This window comes from Macrotis lagotis, chromosome 1, assembly GCF_037893015.1.
Source record: "Macrotis lagotis isolate mMagLag1 chromosome 1, bilby.v1.9.chrom.fasta, whole genome shotgun sequence".
In the NCBI taxonomy this organism is placed as follows: Eukaryota; Metazoa; Chordata; class Mammalia; order Peramelemorphia; family Peramelidae; genus Macrotis; species Macrotis lagotis.
In genome coordinates this window covers 916762750-916778370 of record NC_133658.1, presented here as the reverse complement: position 1 = coordinate 916778370, position 15621 = coordinate 916762750, and the positions used below count along the sequence as shown (strand labels likewise).

Genomic DNA, 15621 nt, shown 5'->3' with positions numbered 1-15621 from the left:
GTCAGAGTGAAAGGAGAGAGAAAATATAGTACATGGTAGTGGAGAAATAAGAAAGGAGGGAGTTGTGATCAGCAATGGCAATGGTGGAAAAATATGGAAGTAACTTTTGTGATGGACTTATCATAAAGAATGTGATCCACCCACGACAGAGTTGATGGTGTTGGAACAAAGACTGAAGCACATCTTTTGTTATTATTATTTGGGGGAGGGTGCAGGACAAGTGGGGCTGGGTGGCCTGCCTGGGGCCGAATACAGGGTGATCGTTGGATGTCTGAGGCCGGGATTGGACCCGGGTGCTCCTGGCTCAAGGGCCAATGCTCTGTCTGCCACCCAGCTACCCCTACTATTATTACTATTTTATTTTATTTTGGGTCTTTTTTCTTTTTTTCTTTTTTTTCTTCTTTTCGATTTTTGCAGGGCAGTGGGGATCGGGTGGCTTGCATGTCACATGGCTGGGTGATTATTGGGTTTAGGAGGCTGGATATGGACTCGGGTGCTCATGGCTCCAGGGCTGGTGCTTCGTCGTCCATTGCGCCACCTGGCCATACCTACAATTATTATTTTTTTAATTTTAATTTTTTTTCCTCTCCCCTTTACTTTTTCACCCAAGCAAGTCTATCTATATTCATGGGGGGAGGGGTAATTTGTTTACTTGTAAACAAGTATATTTTATTAATGTAAAAAAAACATTTGTACAAAATGAGAATAAAAAAATAAATCTAAAAAAAGAAGAAGAAGAAGAATGCACAACCTCACTAACATGAGAAACTGCTCTAGGGGGAGCACAAAGTGCCAAGCCATGCAAGCCCTTTTTATCCTAGTCTCTAAAGCAGTCCCGGCCTCCTGGTCCACTACCTATTGGCTAGAACACTGGGCTCACAATCTTTCTGGGAGTATCTAGTCAAACAGTGCAAAGTATTTACAAGTCTTAATTGCATAGTTATTCAGATTCAGTTTTACCCTATTAAAGGGAGAGCCTTTGTTTTCCCCTACAAGAAAGATGATTCTGGATCCATCCATAGAGTGGGGTCAATCAGCCCAGTGTTGTATGACCTTTGTTACCCCTTGACCTTGGCGAAGTAGAAACTTTGCAACTCCTGCTGACCTGGCTTTGGAAAAAGTAAAACTCACTGAGTCGTGAGGAGCTTCACTCAGTTATAGTCCCACTTGAGGGGGGGTGGAGTGGAGAGGTCTGTGGGAGTGGGGAAGGGGAGTAGGTCTGGGGGAAAGTCTGAGCATCATCAGCTTGGACCAGGGTTGCAGGGAAGACAGGGCCATCCTTCTCTCTGGAGCTGGGCAGAACTCAAGGCTTCAATCAGTCTTTGGTGGACAAACATTCAAGGAACCCTAGCTCTCTATTCCCATCTGTCAGGGGATGGTGCAGCACCTCCTCAGGGTCCCCCTGGCTCTGCCTGGCTTCATCCAATAGGACCCCCAGACTGAAGGGAATCAGCCTGACTAGGCTGAGGCTGATGAAGTTGGCCATGGTGTAATCTTGGGGAGCAGGATCTGAGAGGGGGAAAGACTGTGACTGGGAGGGGGACAAAACCTCCCTGGGCTCAGACCCCATCAGTGGAGGCAGAGAGTCCTCTGTTCCCCCTCCTAGGGTCCCCAGGCTCAGCCCTACTCCTGGTGTGAGCTGTAAGGTTCTGGTTACTCCCTGCATGGGAATGAGAATTTGGGGTACTGTGGGGGAATAGCCTGAGAGAGGCCTCCCTCCTCCATCCTCCTCGCACTCAGTGCTTCTTCTACAGGACTCTCTGAGTCAGGACCAGGTCCCTTTTCTGGAACTTTCACTTTACCTTCACTTCCTCTCCTCCTCCTCCTCCTCACTCTCCATCTCCTGACATTTTGGCAGCAGCTTGGTGGAGTAGAGAGGATGGAGCTTGTGGTGAAGAACTGAGTTCAGGTCCCACCTCAAACCCTGCTCTCTGTGGGACCCTGAACATGTTCCTTCATTACTCTGCCTCAATTTCCCCATCTGGAAAATAAGGTTAATGACATTAGGTGCCTCCCAGAGGATCATTTGGTGAGGAGCCAGTGAAATTGTAATTGTGAAGCATTCAAGGACTTTCTATATGATGGTTCCTGTTAATATTGGCATCAACAAGTATTGACTGGTCACACTGAAGAATGGGCCCTGCCCTCAGGGAGTTCACATTCTCATTGTGGAAGACCTGGGAATGAGCAGGATTGGACAAGGGACTCCCAGAGCAGATGACAGGAGGTCTTTGAGTGGAGGTACTAAAAGGAGGGTGAGGAGGAGGAGGAGAGGAGGGAGAAGAGAATCTTCCCCCCAGAAGGGGAGACTGAGCAAAGCTTTAAAGGAAAAAAGAGAAATTAAGGGAAGCAGGCAGGGGACACAGCTAGGACAAAGGTCTGGGGGGGGCAAGAGATGGAGGAAGTGTGTGCGGGGAAGTTGGAATGGAGAGCCCCCAGTGTGAAGGGAGGAGACAAGCCTATCCTCAGGTGCCCCCAGTCTCATGCAGTAATTCAGATCTATAGACCTTTATTAAGGATCCTGACCCAGGTCCTGGGCTGGGTCACATTTGGGGGATATGACAAAACATAGCAGCTCCTACCCTCCAGAGCCTTACATTCTTCTGGAATGCTCTGTCCTCAATGACACAAATAAATATCTAGGGTCCCCATCTGCGGAGGGGGCTCACTAACAACTGGAGTGGTAGACAGGAAGGGATTCTCTAAGGGGAGGTTCCTAAGCTCAGCCTGGGAGGGGTCTTTGCATTGTAAGACAAAGAGGTGGGGAGGAAGAACATCCCAGGCAGAGGACACAGCCTGGGCAAAGGTCAAGAGGTGGGAAAAAGAGAACAAGGAGTTGCAGGAGGAGTGGTGGGCAAAGAGGGGACCCTGGAGTGTCAGGCAGCCCCTAACTGGACATCTAGTCCCACTGACTCTCTCCCTGTTGGTAATCCTCCAGTTACTCACAAAAAAGGGGGTTCCCAGATTCAGGACTTGGAGAGAAGACCCCTGGAGCTGAGGAGGGGCATGGTGAGGGGAGCCTGGAGTGTTCTGGAGGGTACAGAGGGAGCCCTGAGTGTGAACTCAAGCTCTGCCCAGTCCTTCTGGGCAAGTGCCCCTCTTCTCTGGGCCTCAATTTTCCATCTTTTAAATGGGTGAATGCGCTCAGTAACCTCTCCTGGCCAGTCCAGTTGTGGGATTTGATGTCTCCATGATTCCTTTGACCCCTCTTCTAGTTCTTGTCTAAACCAGTGGGACAAGGGAGGGACATAGGAAGAAGAATGGAGGAGTTGGGGTGGGAGAGATGGGTCCCTGGATCTCCAGGCCCCTTGTCCTGGCTGTCCCCAGGACCCTGAGGTTTCCCCCTCTGCCTGAGGTGCCAGTGGGAGCCAGGGTTGGGCAGAGGAAGGAGGAGAGCAGAGGAGGTCACTGTGGTGTTTCCAACTGAGAAGAATTGGGTGGGGGGGCACCTGAGAGGCCCCTCCCTCATCCCTGGGGAAGCCAAGGAAGGGAGAAGCAGAGCTCCCTCCCCCCCAATCTCAGTCAGGCCTTAAGGGGGGAAGGCCACAGGAGCTTCTGAGGAAGGGGAGAGACAGGAGGTGGAAGGGGGCTGCTCTGCCCATCTCTGCTCCCCCCATCCCCAGGCTTCTCCCTGTGAACAGGCTTGTTCTTCCTTCTCCCCCAGACTAGAGGGTCCCCTCACCCTCCCTTTCCCTCCAGCCCTCCTCTTGACTTGGTTTGTTCTGAGAAAAGGGGGTACTCAGCCCAAGTTTAGACAGGAGGTGGAGCATAATAGGGAGAAGAGACCCTCACTGTGCTGAGGGTCATTACTGGCTAGGGAGGATTTCAGAGTGTGGAGATCCCAGGGCTCTGGGGGAGGTGAGGGTCCTTTGTGTGGTGCCTGGAGCTGGGAGAGGAGAAGGGGGAGGGGCTGGTGGAATTTACCCTTCCCCCTCCCCCTAACTGCACCTCAGCCCTGCTCTGCTACTCTGGGATCCCTCTCCCACCTCCTCAAGCTTCTTTCCTGGGACCTAAGATACACATTGTCTGTCTGTGGGACCAACGTCACTGGACAGGGGGGCAGATGGTAAGGGTGTCTAGAGGGGCCAGGGAGGAAAGGTCTCATTGTCTGCCCAGACTCCCCATCCCCTCCCTCTGAGTCTCCTCTTCCTCCCTGGGGGTCCTCTGGGGCAGGGCCCTGGGCAGGTAATATGTGGCCCCAGGGTCACAGAGGAAGCTTAAGGGGGTGGAGAGATGGGGAGCCGGGGCTTTCTCACCAGTTATCCTGAGCACCAGGGGTCACTGGGGGTTGACCACTCATAATGGTTGCTACTATGATAGCTGTAGCATCAATAATTCCCTCCATAGGCAGGGGTCACAGCCAGGATGGAGAAGATGGTCTGAGCCCTCTCCCTTGGGGCTGGACCCTACAGGAGCTGATCTTTTCTCCCTCCTGGTATGGAGCAAACCAGTTAAAACTTTCCTGTGCCAGCACTGGGGGGGTCACCTACTGACCTGAGATCACCTGGGTGTTGGATAAGGCTGGGGGGGGGGGGGGCATAGGAACCTGTGAGAGGAGGAGATCTTGGCATTAAGGCTGTAAACCCCTACTCTACTCCCCGCCACCACCATTTCAGGCTATGGGGGCAGATGTGGAGTGAGGACTGGCTCAGGAGTGCTTAGACCCCTCCATAGTGGGGTGGGAGCGGGGGTGAAGGTTAGCTCGTTTTTATGAGAAAATGGAAATATCACAGCTTCGGGGGGGGGGGGGTACTTGGAAGCTCTGGGGGGAAAATGGAAAGTGGAGGAGTGAGAGGGGTGAGAGAATAAAAGGAGAGAGAAGGAAGGAAGGAAGGAAGGAAGGAAGGAAGGAAGGAAGGAAGGAAGGAAGGAAGGAAGGAAGGAAGGAAGGAAGGTGTTAGATTATTGAGTTTGGGTTTTGATTTGCTCCTACAAAATGACATGTTCACACCAACAAAACTAAAAAGTATATTTAATAAAGTAATTATAAAACAAGTAGAAATAAATCAATTTTACAGCAAAAGTAACCAATAAGTAAGTCCTAATTAAAAGAAAAAGAAAAGAAAAGCCTACATAAGCATAAATTTTATGAGAAAACATCATGATTCAGGAGAGCTTCAACATCTGAATCAACAGTGTCTGGGGAGTCCTGGGGTCCAGCCTCCAGAGTCCCAATCAAGAAGGTCCCTGGCAGAACGTCCTCTCTGTGGGTGAGGTTCCAATTAGGCTAAGATCTAATTAGATCTTATATAGCTTGAGAACAAAGAAAGCTTCTTGCCAATTTTTTGTGGAATATAACCGAATTTCCCAGGCTGTCTGAGGAGGGAGCCACCCCTCCCAGAACCCCAAGAATTATGGTGCTTACATTCAGGTATGACTATTTCCTAAAGAAGAGATAGGCAATGTTAATCAAGTATGGCCTTGAGAGTCTGTCCAGGGCCAGTCAAGGACGTTCAGTGGTTCTTTTAAATGCTCACATGTGCATGAGATCCTGCTCATCTCCCCTCCCAGTACATCAGGGGTGAATTGGGGGTCAGTAATTCTCTGTAGCTAAACTATAAGGCCTTATCATAGAAAATCTTATATCTTATGTATTAACTGTACAGAGGGAAGGAAGGAAGAAAGAAGAGAAACAAATGGAGGCCAGGGCAGGGATCCCCAACCTTTATCATTGAATATCTCTCCATAAGCTTTGGGGGTATGGGCCCCTTTAAGACCTATCTATGCAGCTTTGGCCAGTTATCTGCTCCTCAAAACAGAACCTGCCCTCATGCCCCCTCATCCCTGCCTTCATCCCCCCACAAGGGATGAAGGGGAGTAAGAGCCTTGGGTTGGATTTCTGGGTCATTCCCACCCTCACTTCCTAATCTTGACCAGAGACCCTGGAGATACCTATACCTAGGTCTGTGCTGAGGGGGAGGGGATAGAGTAGCAGCAGGTCCACCCTCTCTCCTCCTCCTGGTCCTCCGAGGGACAAGGCTGGGAGAGGGAGATGCCCCACCCTCCCTATGCCTCCTCCCCAGGATCCCCCATCTCTGTCTGGTCCCTTCAGATCCAGTTGATCCTTCTACCTCCTCTCTGGCCTCAAGATAGATCTGATTGAGGCAGTTTGTGGGGCAGAGGCTGGAGCCCTGGGCCTGGAGTCAGGAAGTCCTGAGTTCAAATTTGATTTAGATATTTCTCAGTTCTGTGATCCTGGGTAAGTCACTTCCTCTCCATTTGCCTCAGTTTCCTTAACTGTAAAATGCAGATCATCATATAATCTACCTGGCAGATTTGTTATAAGTATCAAAGGAGATGATTAGTGCAATGTGCTTGGTACACAGAAGGAGCTACATAAATGCTGATTCCCCCACCTCCAGCTCCAGAGGGAGAGCAGAGGCAGAACCAGAGGGAGGCTGGGGCCAGGCTGGAATGGGGAGTAACTTAGAGGGGCTGGGACCCTGAACCAGTCTTGGGGGGGGGGCGGCACAGTTCCTCACCTGTCACCACCAGCTTGGGGGATGAGTGGGATGAGTGTTCATAGAGGCAGGCGGGTCCTAGCATCCTTCGCTGTCACATTTCCAATAAGAAACTGCCCCCTCTTCCTAATGGTTCCACAACCTGGATCTTTATCGGTTCAGACCCAAGCTCTTTCTCTAGCCAGTATACATCAGCCCACCCCGCCAGCATCTGAGGTTCACACTACTCTCTAGGGGCACCAAAGGACCCTTGTCTGCACTGAGGGAGGGTCTGTCTAGAAGGAATGAGAACTGTCAGTTCCATGGCATTTTTCCCCTTCTCTGTGCCCCCCATCCTGGGGCCCCTCACTTAAATCCTTCTCAGTTCACCCCTTCCACTCCTGAGGGACAGTCTCTGCTCTGGGCAAGGGGATTGTGGAGACAAGAACTCATCCTCTGGCCCAGACACAGCCCTCTCAGAGAAGACCCTGATTGCTCCCAGCCCCCCACTTTCTTCCCACCCAATCCCCCAGAGGAAGGAGACAGAGGGATCATAGCCTTGCTTGGGGGTGGGGTGAATGGAAGAAGTTGACCATGAGAGGACCCCCTAAGAGGTTCAATGTCCCCCCTCCTCCTCCTCTTGCTGGGTGACCCCAGACTTGTCACTCCCCTTCTCTGGAGGAGAGCTTTTCCCTCATTACAATGAAGGTGGTGGGGAGGTTGGACTTGGTCTTGTGTAAAATCCCCTCACTTATGGGGCTTCTTAGGACTCACTGAGACACAAGAGGACAGAGAGGGTGGGGGTCCTGGGGGTCCCAGAAACTGGTGGGAGAGATGTCTGAGGCTGACCAGGCCAGTCAGAGGCACCTGAGGTGACCAGGGCCAGCTCCACATTGAGTTTGCCAATCTCTGAGAAGGTTCACTTCTCCTTCCTCTCTGTGGTTGTTTCTTCATTGATGGCCTCATGCGGTGTGGGTGTATGTTGGGGGGGGGTGTTGGAGAGTCTTCTCCTGGCCCAATGCTGGAACAATTCTTCCATCTGGTATAATTCAGGGCCCGTAAGATGGGAACAGTCCCCAGAGAAGTCTTGTGGGTCAGCCTCACAGCCTCCCACCCACCCCCACTTTGGAGGTGTTGGTCTCACTAGGGGCCCATCCATATGACCCTGGTATGCAGATCCTGCCCCCAGCCTGCTCCTTGCTCCCCAGGACTGCTTCTTTAAACAGGGCTCAATCCCTGATCTGCCAGATGGGGATTCCTGTGCAGTCAAGAGGTTAAAGTCAGACTCCAGAACATGGGCTGGTTGGGTGGGCTGCTTTGGGAATTGATGTCTTAGGGTTGGGGGGGGGCGGGGGTCTCTTCTGATGATTTCCTGTTGACCTTGCCAGCTTCAGCCCAGTCTCAAAACTGCCTAGGCCTCTGCCTTCTGTAGACTAAAGGCTGTAGACTCAGTCTCCCAGCTAGTCCTCAAACCAGCAGGCCAAGTCCCCAGGATCGGGTCCCTAGTTCTCTAATTCTATTGCTTAGGAGCCCCCTCCCAGTGTGCTCTAAGTCACTGAGCTAGTTCCTGTCTCTTTACTATCAATTAACATAGTAGCCATCAGTTAGCATACTTTGATTCCACAAGCATTTATTTAGGTTTACAAATGTATAGTTCCTGAGAGTGTGTCATAAAATACAAAGCATAAAAGCATCCCATCCTCTGCTCCCCACTAGCCGCCTGCTCCCCCTTCTGCACACCCTCCTGGTCCTTAGAGTGGACTCAAGTGGACACAAATAATGTTCCTACTGGGAAAGTAGCAAGCCCTCTTTATTAGGGTGTGCACCCCAGGATCCTAGATCCCCCCCCCGGATTGACCCTTACCCTCCTCCGGTCCTGAATCTTCCTGAATCTTCTGTCCATCAAGGCTGGTGTGAAACCCCCAAGGTCTAGGCTGCTCCCTGAACTGGGGGAGACCTTGCTCCAGTCACAGACTTGGGAGTTTGAGTCCAGGAGTGTGAGTGTGATTTGGGGGGGGGGGGGACATGTGTAGATATATATCCGTGTGTATTATATGGTTAAGTATGAGTACATGCATGCATGCATTGTGTGTATGTGGGAGTTTGTATGCATATGTGTATGTGCGCAGACACGCTCAAATACATGGAAAAGGATTCAAGGACTTTTCCAGGAAGGACACTTCCTAACTCATCAGGAGTTATGTCATCAGTCTCTTTCCTGTGGGACACCTTGATTCCTCCCCACTCAGGAACATGCCCCAAGGAGCATGGATTTGCCTTGGGTGAGTTCTCCAAAAATTAATTTTTTTGGCAAGAGTAGGTCTGGCATTCTAACAACGTGTCCAGCCTGTTGTAGTTGCCCTCTCTGTAGTAATGTTAGAATGCTAGGCAGTTTAACTGAGAAAGGATCCTAGTGTCTGGTGTCTTCTCCTGCCAGGTGATCTTCAGTATCTTCCTAAGACAATTTAAATAGAAGCCATTCAGTTTCCTCACATGGTGCTGATAGACTGTCCAGGTGTCACATGTATACAACAATGAGGTCAGCACGAGGACTTTGTTGACCTCAGAGCCTCCCAACACTGAGCTAGCTCTGGCAATGCTAGTGTCAACCTCATCGTCAACGTGTACCTCCCTGAAAAAGACCCCACCAAGGGGAGTGAACTTATCCACAATACTCAAAACTTCTGCAGTTGTTGGATTTGATGGTTCCACAGACGGATGGTGTGATGCGGGTGGATGGAGCACTGGGTTTCGTAGTGTTCATTGTTAGATCACAATGAGCACAAGCAATAAGGAATCTATCCATCCTTTGCTGCATCTCAACTTCATCTGCAAAAAAGAAGCTGGGAGACTGAGTCCGGAGCCTTCAGTCTACAGAGGGCAGAGGCCTAGGCAGTCCTGAACCTGCCCAAGCAGCCCACTCAACAGTTTGTTATTCTGTGATTTGGCTTTAACCTCTTGATTATAAGGACACAAGAATCCATCTATTTGGTTAGTAATGGAGCCTTGTTTTAGAGAGGCAATGTTAGGAGACAGGGGGGAGTCTGAGGGAAGGATCTGGTTTGGGGACCAGGGTCAGATTCAATGGTCCCAAGTGAGAACATCTCCAAAATAGGGATGGGTTGGGGGCTATGAGGTTGACCCATGAAACTTCTCTGGGGATATTTACCAGGCAGGGAGGCCTGAATTATAACCAAAAAAGCAAGAATTCCTCCATCCTTCTGACACTAGAAGACTCTCCAATCCCTCCTCACACACACACACACACACACACACACACACACACACACACACACACATACACATACATTGCATGAAGCCATCAGTGAAGCAACAATCACAGACAGGAAGAAGTGAAACTTCTTAGAGATTGGTAAACTCAGGGCAGAGCAAGCCCTTGGTCACCTCCTGTGCCTCCAACTGTTCTGGTCAGCCTCCGTTCCTTCCCACCAGCCCCTAGGACTACAATGACTCCTACCCTCTCTGTTCTACTGTTTCTCGGTGAGTCCTAAGAAACCCAAAATTTGAGGAGACTTTGAACAAGAACAGTTCCAACTTTCCCTCACCTCTATTTTGTTGAGAAAGGAACTCCAAATAAGGGAGTGACAAGTGTGGGGTCACCCAGAAAGGTGGGGAGGGAGGGGGAAAACTGGACCTCTTAGAGGGGTCTTTTGATAGCCAGCCTTTTCATTCATATACTCCCTAAGCCCAGGTTCTTGACCCTCTCTCTCCTTTCTCTTGGGGTGTTGGGTGGGGAGGATGTGGGGGGCTGGGAGTAATCAGGATTCTCTCTGACAGGGCTGTGTCTGAACCAAAGAATGAAGGCACAAGCAGGTGAGTCCTTCACCCCACAATCCCCTTGCCCATAGCACAGAGCTACCCCCAGGAGAGGGAGGTGGGGAGGTCTGGCCAAGACTGTCAGGACTAAAGTGAGGGGCCAGGATGGGGGACACAGAAAAGGGGGATCCCCTAGAACTGACAGCTCTCATTTCCCTCCAGAAGGACTCCCCAGACCCTTCCTCTGGGCAGTCAATGGTTCTTTGGTACCTGAGGGAAGAAGTGTGACCCTCAGATGTCGGGGGTCAGAGGAGGCTGAAGTGTCCCAGCTGGAGAAAAAGGAGAGAACCCACACAGTAATCAAAGAAGTGGAATCAAATGAAATTGAGGATGAGTTTTCCTTCCAATCTGTGACAGTGAGTAATGCAGGAAGCTACTTCTGCATCTACATGCACTCAACCAGCTGGTCAGAGCACAGTGCCCCCCTGCAGCTGGTGGTGACAGGTGAGGATCCCTCCCCAGACAGGGCTGACTCAGGGTCCCAGGAGCTCTAAGCTTCTCCCCAGTCCAGCCTGACCCCAGTCTAAGCTGGAGTTGGGGGAGGGGAATCAGCATATTGTGTACCAAGCACTTTACATTGTTATCTCACTTGATGCTCACAATAAATCTGCCGGGTTGGTTCTAGCATGATCTCCATTTTACAATTGAGGCAAGCAAAGAGAAAGTGAGTTGGTCAGGATGACAGAGCTGAGAAGTGTCTGAGGCTGGATTTGAACTCAGGTCTTCCTGAATCCAGGCCCAGGGTTCCAGTCCCTGCCCCACCAGTTGCCTCATACATCTTGGGGCCAGAGAGGAAGCAGGAGGCTCAGCTGGGACTGAGGAGACCAGAAAGAGCTGGTAGCTCCCTGGGGAGGGGGCACAGGGAGGGTGGGGCATCTCCCCCTCCCAGTCCTGACCTTCCCAAGTCCAGGAAAAGGAGGGGAGGGTGGACCTGCTGCTGCTCTGTCCCCTCTCCCAGCTCAGGCCTAGGCACAGGGCAGTGAGGAGGTGTCTCCTCTGTCTATCCCCAGGGCCGCTGTATCTCTAGAAAGTGAGGATGGAAGTGAACCAGGAATCACAACCAAGGCTTTTCTCCCCTTCCTCACCAATGCCAGGGACCTCCCCTCCCCCACACACCCAGGGTCCAGGATGAGAACAGGCTCTGCTTTGGGGATCTGATAACTGGGCAAAGTTGCATAGATTTAAATGTGACCTTCCCATGACGAAGGACTAGAGAATGGGGCTCCTAGCCCAGGACCAGGGAGGAAGCTGCCTGTCCGTGCCTCCCTCCCCCCACAATGCCCCCCTTTTGTCCCTATCCTCCCTTCAATCCTTTCCCCTGTCTCTCTTCTCTGTCTCCTCTCCCCTCCCCACTCACTCACCCACTTTCTTTTTCCCCCAGAGCTGTCCAAGGTCCTTCCTCTACACAAAAAGCTGAGAAATTTCCTGTTTTCCAGAGATGAATTCAACCTTCCCTCAGACAGGTCTAGGCAGGCCCAGCCCAGTCTTCCCATCAGACAGATCTGCCCCCACAACCTGAAGGGGTGAGGGGTTACAGCCCTAACTCCTGGCTTTCCTCCTTCCCAGGTCGCTAGCATCCACCCTCCCTCTCAGCCTTGCCAGGCTCCGAGGTGACCTCAGGACACAATGTGACCCTCCTGTGTCAGTCAAAGAAGAAGTTTAACAGGTATGCCCTATACAAGAATGGAGAAGAGGTCAACAACGTACGCATGGTCCCCTACGATGAAAGGGGGGCTCAGGCCACCTTCCACATCCCCATTGTGACCCCTGCCCATGGAGGTACTTACCGATGCTACGCCTTTCAAAATCACATCCCCTATGAATGGTCAGCCCCCAGTGATCCCCTGGTGCTCAGGGTCACAGGTGAGAAAGGCCCAGTCCTCCCCAACTCTCCCAGCCCCTGGCGTAAACTCCTCACTGGCCCTGGGGTACCACACTGCCTGCTCAGGGTCCTGCTCCAGGGGACCCCAGGAAACAGGAGAACTGGGGGAAGAGGAGGCTCAGAAGGAAGCGATGGGAGTCTGGCAGTGGGTCATCCTCAGAGAATGTAGACAGTGAGACCTCTCCCTGGCCCCTCTGCCCCCATCCAGTGATGTTGGTCCCACAGACAATGTGGTTCCCAGGTCCCAGAAAAGGGGGTTGAGGAGATGAGAGGATAACCCAGGGAGGAGGTGAAATACCACCCAGCACCTCCCCCTTCTCCTTTCCTTGGTCCAGGCACCTCAAAGGATCCTCACCTCCCCCAAAGGCCTGGGAATCCTCAAGCTCTGACATTTTCCCCACTCATGATTAAAGAGTGACCCTCAACACATAGTGGGGAGAGGGTGTCTCTCTCTTCCCTGTTACTCTCCACCTTCTTTCTAGGCCTTGAACGTCTCCCATTTCTCAGAGCTAACCAAGGGGTGAGGAGGGCTGGAAGGAAGGGGAGGGGCTGGAGAAACTCCAGGCTGGAGAAGAAAGAAGAACAAGGCTGATCAGAAAGGGGCCTGGGGAGGTGGGGGAAGCAGAGATGGGCCAGGAAGCCCCCCCCCCCAGACTCCTGTGGCCTTCCCTCCTCACCCATCCAGTCATAACTGGCACTAGGGGGAGGGGGCTCTGCTTTATTATCCCTAGCCTCACCAAGGATGGGGGGGCCTCTGAGGTGCCCCCACCTCAATTCCTCTAAGTTGGAAGCACCAGAGTGACCTCTTCCCCCTCCTCCCTCCTCTGCCAAACACTACCTTCCACTGATACAAAGGAATTTCGGGGCCTTGGCCACAAGTCAGGAGGAGCCTCAGGACCCTGGGGACAGTCAGGACAAGGGGTCTAAGGATCCAGAGGGGCCCTCCCTCCCACCCCAGTTTCTCCTTTCTTCTTCCTGTGTCCCTCCCTTCCCCAACAGCTCAGACAAGAGCTCAGAGAGGGAATCCCACGGGAATCATGGAAGCATCAAATCTCACAACTGGACAGGGCAGGAGAGGTCACTGAGCACATGAGCCCATGTAAAAATTGGAAAAGTGAGGTCCAGAGAAGGAAGGAGCTGGTCTAACATCCCCCACCCAGTAAGGCTAGCCAGAGCTGGGGCTCACACCCGGGGCTCCCTCTAGGCCACTCTGGGCTCCCCTGTCCAACCCCCACCTCTGACCCTTCCTCATCCTCAGAGACCACTTCAAGTTCAAAATCCGGGAACATGTTGTTTGGTGAGTAACTGGAGGATTCGCAACAGAGGAGGGAGACAGGGGTTGGATGTCCAGTCTGAGTCTGCCTTCCCCATCCAGGGGCCCCATTTCTCACCACTCCTGCAACACCTGAGGGCCATTGCCCAGCTGTTCCTTCCACCCCTGGCATACTCTCTCTTCTCACCTCTGTCTTTTACAATACAAAGATTCACACACACACCCATGGTAATCTTAAGAGTCTTCCCCTAAAGAAGCCTTTTCTTCCCCATATTTAATGATAGTGAGCCCCCCTCCTCAGAGGATACCCTATTAATCTATCTGTGTACAAGATACCAGAGCGAGAATGCCCCTGGGAGGCAAGAGTTGCTCCATTGTGTGCTCATCCTCTGGGTGAGATGCAGCTGAGAATCTGAGGCCTTAATAAAAGTCTGAAGACCTGAATGACTGAGTAAGACTGGAGGCTCCCTGAGGGCAGGCTGTGGTTCCCTTCCCCTGGATGGGGGCTCCCTAAAGACCAATTAACTGTTAACTTCCCCTACCCCAGTCATCATTCTTGGTTGCTCCAGGTCTCCCCATCCCACTAGCAAGCTTCTTGATTGGCTTCTCATCCTTCCTCATCCTGCTCTTCCTCTTTTTCTTCATCCTCTGCCATCAACGCTGGTGATGTCAGTCCAGACTCAGTGAGTTCTTGGGGACTGGGGGGGGGGGGGGGTCAACCGGGTTGAGGGTCTGATGGGGAATGAGCTGAGTCCCACTAAAAATTGACGCTCCTTACAGGAAATGGGGGCATAGAGGTAGAGGCCCAGAAGATCACCAAGAGGTAAGGTCCCAGACACCCCCGATTCCCCCAGACCCTCCCCCAGCAACCGGCCCCTTACCAGTCCTGCCCCCTCAACATTCTGTGCCTTCTTGCTCCCCAGCTCTGATTCAGATGGGACCCCCCTGGAGGAGAACCTGCCAGGGTCCTGACCCCTCAAGCCTTCTCCTCTTGCCTCCAGATGCAGATGTGGGTGAGGACATTCAGACAGAGGAGGCCAAACCAGAGGACAGGGCTGTGAGTCCCCCTAAACCCCTCCTCCCTTTCCCAGCTCTCTCTTTCTGGAGGGAACAGAGGGGGAGGTTCCCCCAAGGTCACACAGCTGACAAGGTTCAGGTCCTTGCCCTGCCTCTGCCTTCCTGCCCCTTGTCTTACTCCATCCTTTCATCCCTCCTGCCAGGCTCAACCTCAGGAAGTGACTTATGTGCAACTGAACTTCAACAGTCTCAAGGTTGAGGCTAAGGACCCTTGCCCCCTGGACCAAAGGAACCTAGCCTCTATGCTGCCCTGCCATGATTTCCACCTTAGCCAAGGGGACCCCCAGAAGCAAAAGGCCCCTCCCCATTCAGCCTCTGCTTTCTGAGGGCAGACTCTGTGCTACCTCATCAGCCACTGGTTTGGACCCCTGTTCCTCACCCCAAGGAAGGGAAGAAAGGACTAAAGACTGCTAGAGGCAGGGATCCTCCCTCTTGACCCCTGGCACAGAAAGGGCTTTGCTCCAAAAAGAATGTGTCCTCTGCAATGCCAGGCCACCAGCCTTGGGGCAGAGCATTTACTGACCACTAAGGAGTTACTTGGCTCCTGCCCAGGATGGACTTGTTCATCCACTATAGGAGGAGATGCTGTGTAGTAAAGATCAGAAAGCCCCTTACCTCTAGAGGGGGACCAGTGAAGTTGGTCCTCAGGAGAAGGAGCATTTCCTGGGTTATTGCCTCCGGATCCCCTGCACAGGAGGAAGACTCTAAAACTTTCAGACTCTGAAGCCCCAGCCTGGTCATCAAGGTCTTCTAGTTCAGAAGTATTTCTGGCACCCCCTGCTCTGTTGGCTTGATCTTCTCATCACCAGCCAGAAAAGCATCCAAGTGCAACATTCCACAAATCTATCCAAAATGAGGCTCACTCTGCCCCCCACTCACCTCTTCCCAAAAAAGGAAAAAAGCCCCTTCATCAATGCATCGAATACCTTACAAGACCTTGGACTGACAGTAAACAAACTACAGGCCGCTCCCTGCTCCAGTAACCATGGGTCAGCATCCTAGCAGCGTACCCAGTCCTGATAGAGGTCACGGGGAACAGGGGTCAGAATGCCCCCCATTCCCCAGGTCTCCTCTTTTAAGAGGGATGTGTTCCTTGTAGCCAGTCAAGGCTC

General features: G+C 52.2%; 2 protein-coding genes across 6 annotated transcripts in view; both read left to right on the top strand.

Annotated features, from left to right (window-relative positions):
- Positions 1 to 9287: 9287 nt before the first annotated feature.
- On the top strand, positions 9288 to 15295 carry LOC141509989 (leukocyte immunoglobulin-like receptor subfamily A member 2). Of its 5 annotated transcripts, XR_012474738.1 has the most exons (9): positions 9288 to 9941; positions 10239 to 10274; positions 10440 to 10633; positions 11844 to 11943; positions 13418 to 13456; positions 14002 to 14115; positions 14213 to 14255; positions 14356 to 14489; positions 14653 to 15295. XR_012474738.1 is itself a non-coding variant. In XM_074219916.1 (5 exons), the coding sequence occupies exons 2-5, from the start codon at positions 9908 to 9910 to the stop codon at positions 11849 to 11851; spliced, it is 360 nt and encodes a 119-aa protein (XP_074076017.1). In that variant the 5' UTR covers positions 9288 to 9431; positions 9894 to 9907; the 3' UTR covers positions 11852 to 11898. The 5 variants fall into 5 exon arrangements, 4 of the variants coding, with proteins under 4 accessions (XP_074076017.1, XP_074076019.1, XP_074076018.1 ...); XM_074219916.1 differs by lacking the exons at positions 13418 to 13456; positions 14002 to 14115; positions 14213 to 14255; positions 14356 to 14489; positions 14653 to 15295 and having other exon boundaries at positions 9288 to 9431; positions 9894 to 9941; positions 10440 to 10721; positions 11844 to 11898; XM_074219918.1 differs by lacking the exons at positions 13418 to 13456; positions 14002 to 14115; positions 14213 to 14255; positions 14356 to 14489; positions 14653 to 15295 and having other exon boundaries at positions 11844 to 11965.
- Positions 11987 to 15621, top strand: part of LOC141509112 (uncharacterized) — a 37584-nt gene continuing 33949 nt past the window's right edge. The window contains exons 1-2 of the mRNA XM_074218379.1: positions 11987 to 12140; positions 14356 to 14489. Of these exons, the coding sequence (XP_074074480.1) occupies positions 11987 to 12140; positions 14356 to 14489 (288 nt within the window). The remainder of the gene's footprint in view (positions 12141 to 14355; positions 14490 to 15621) is intronic.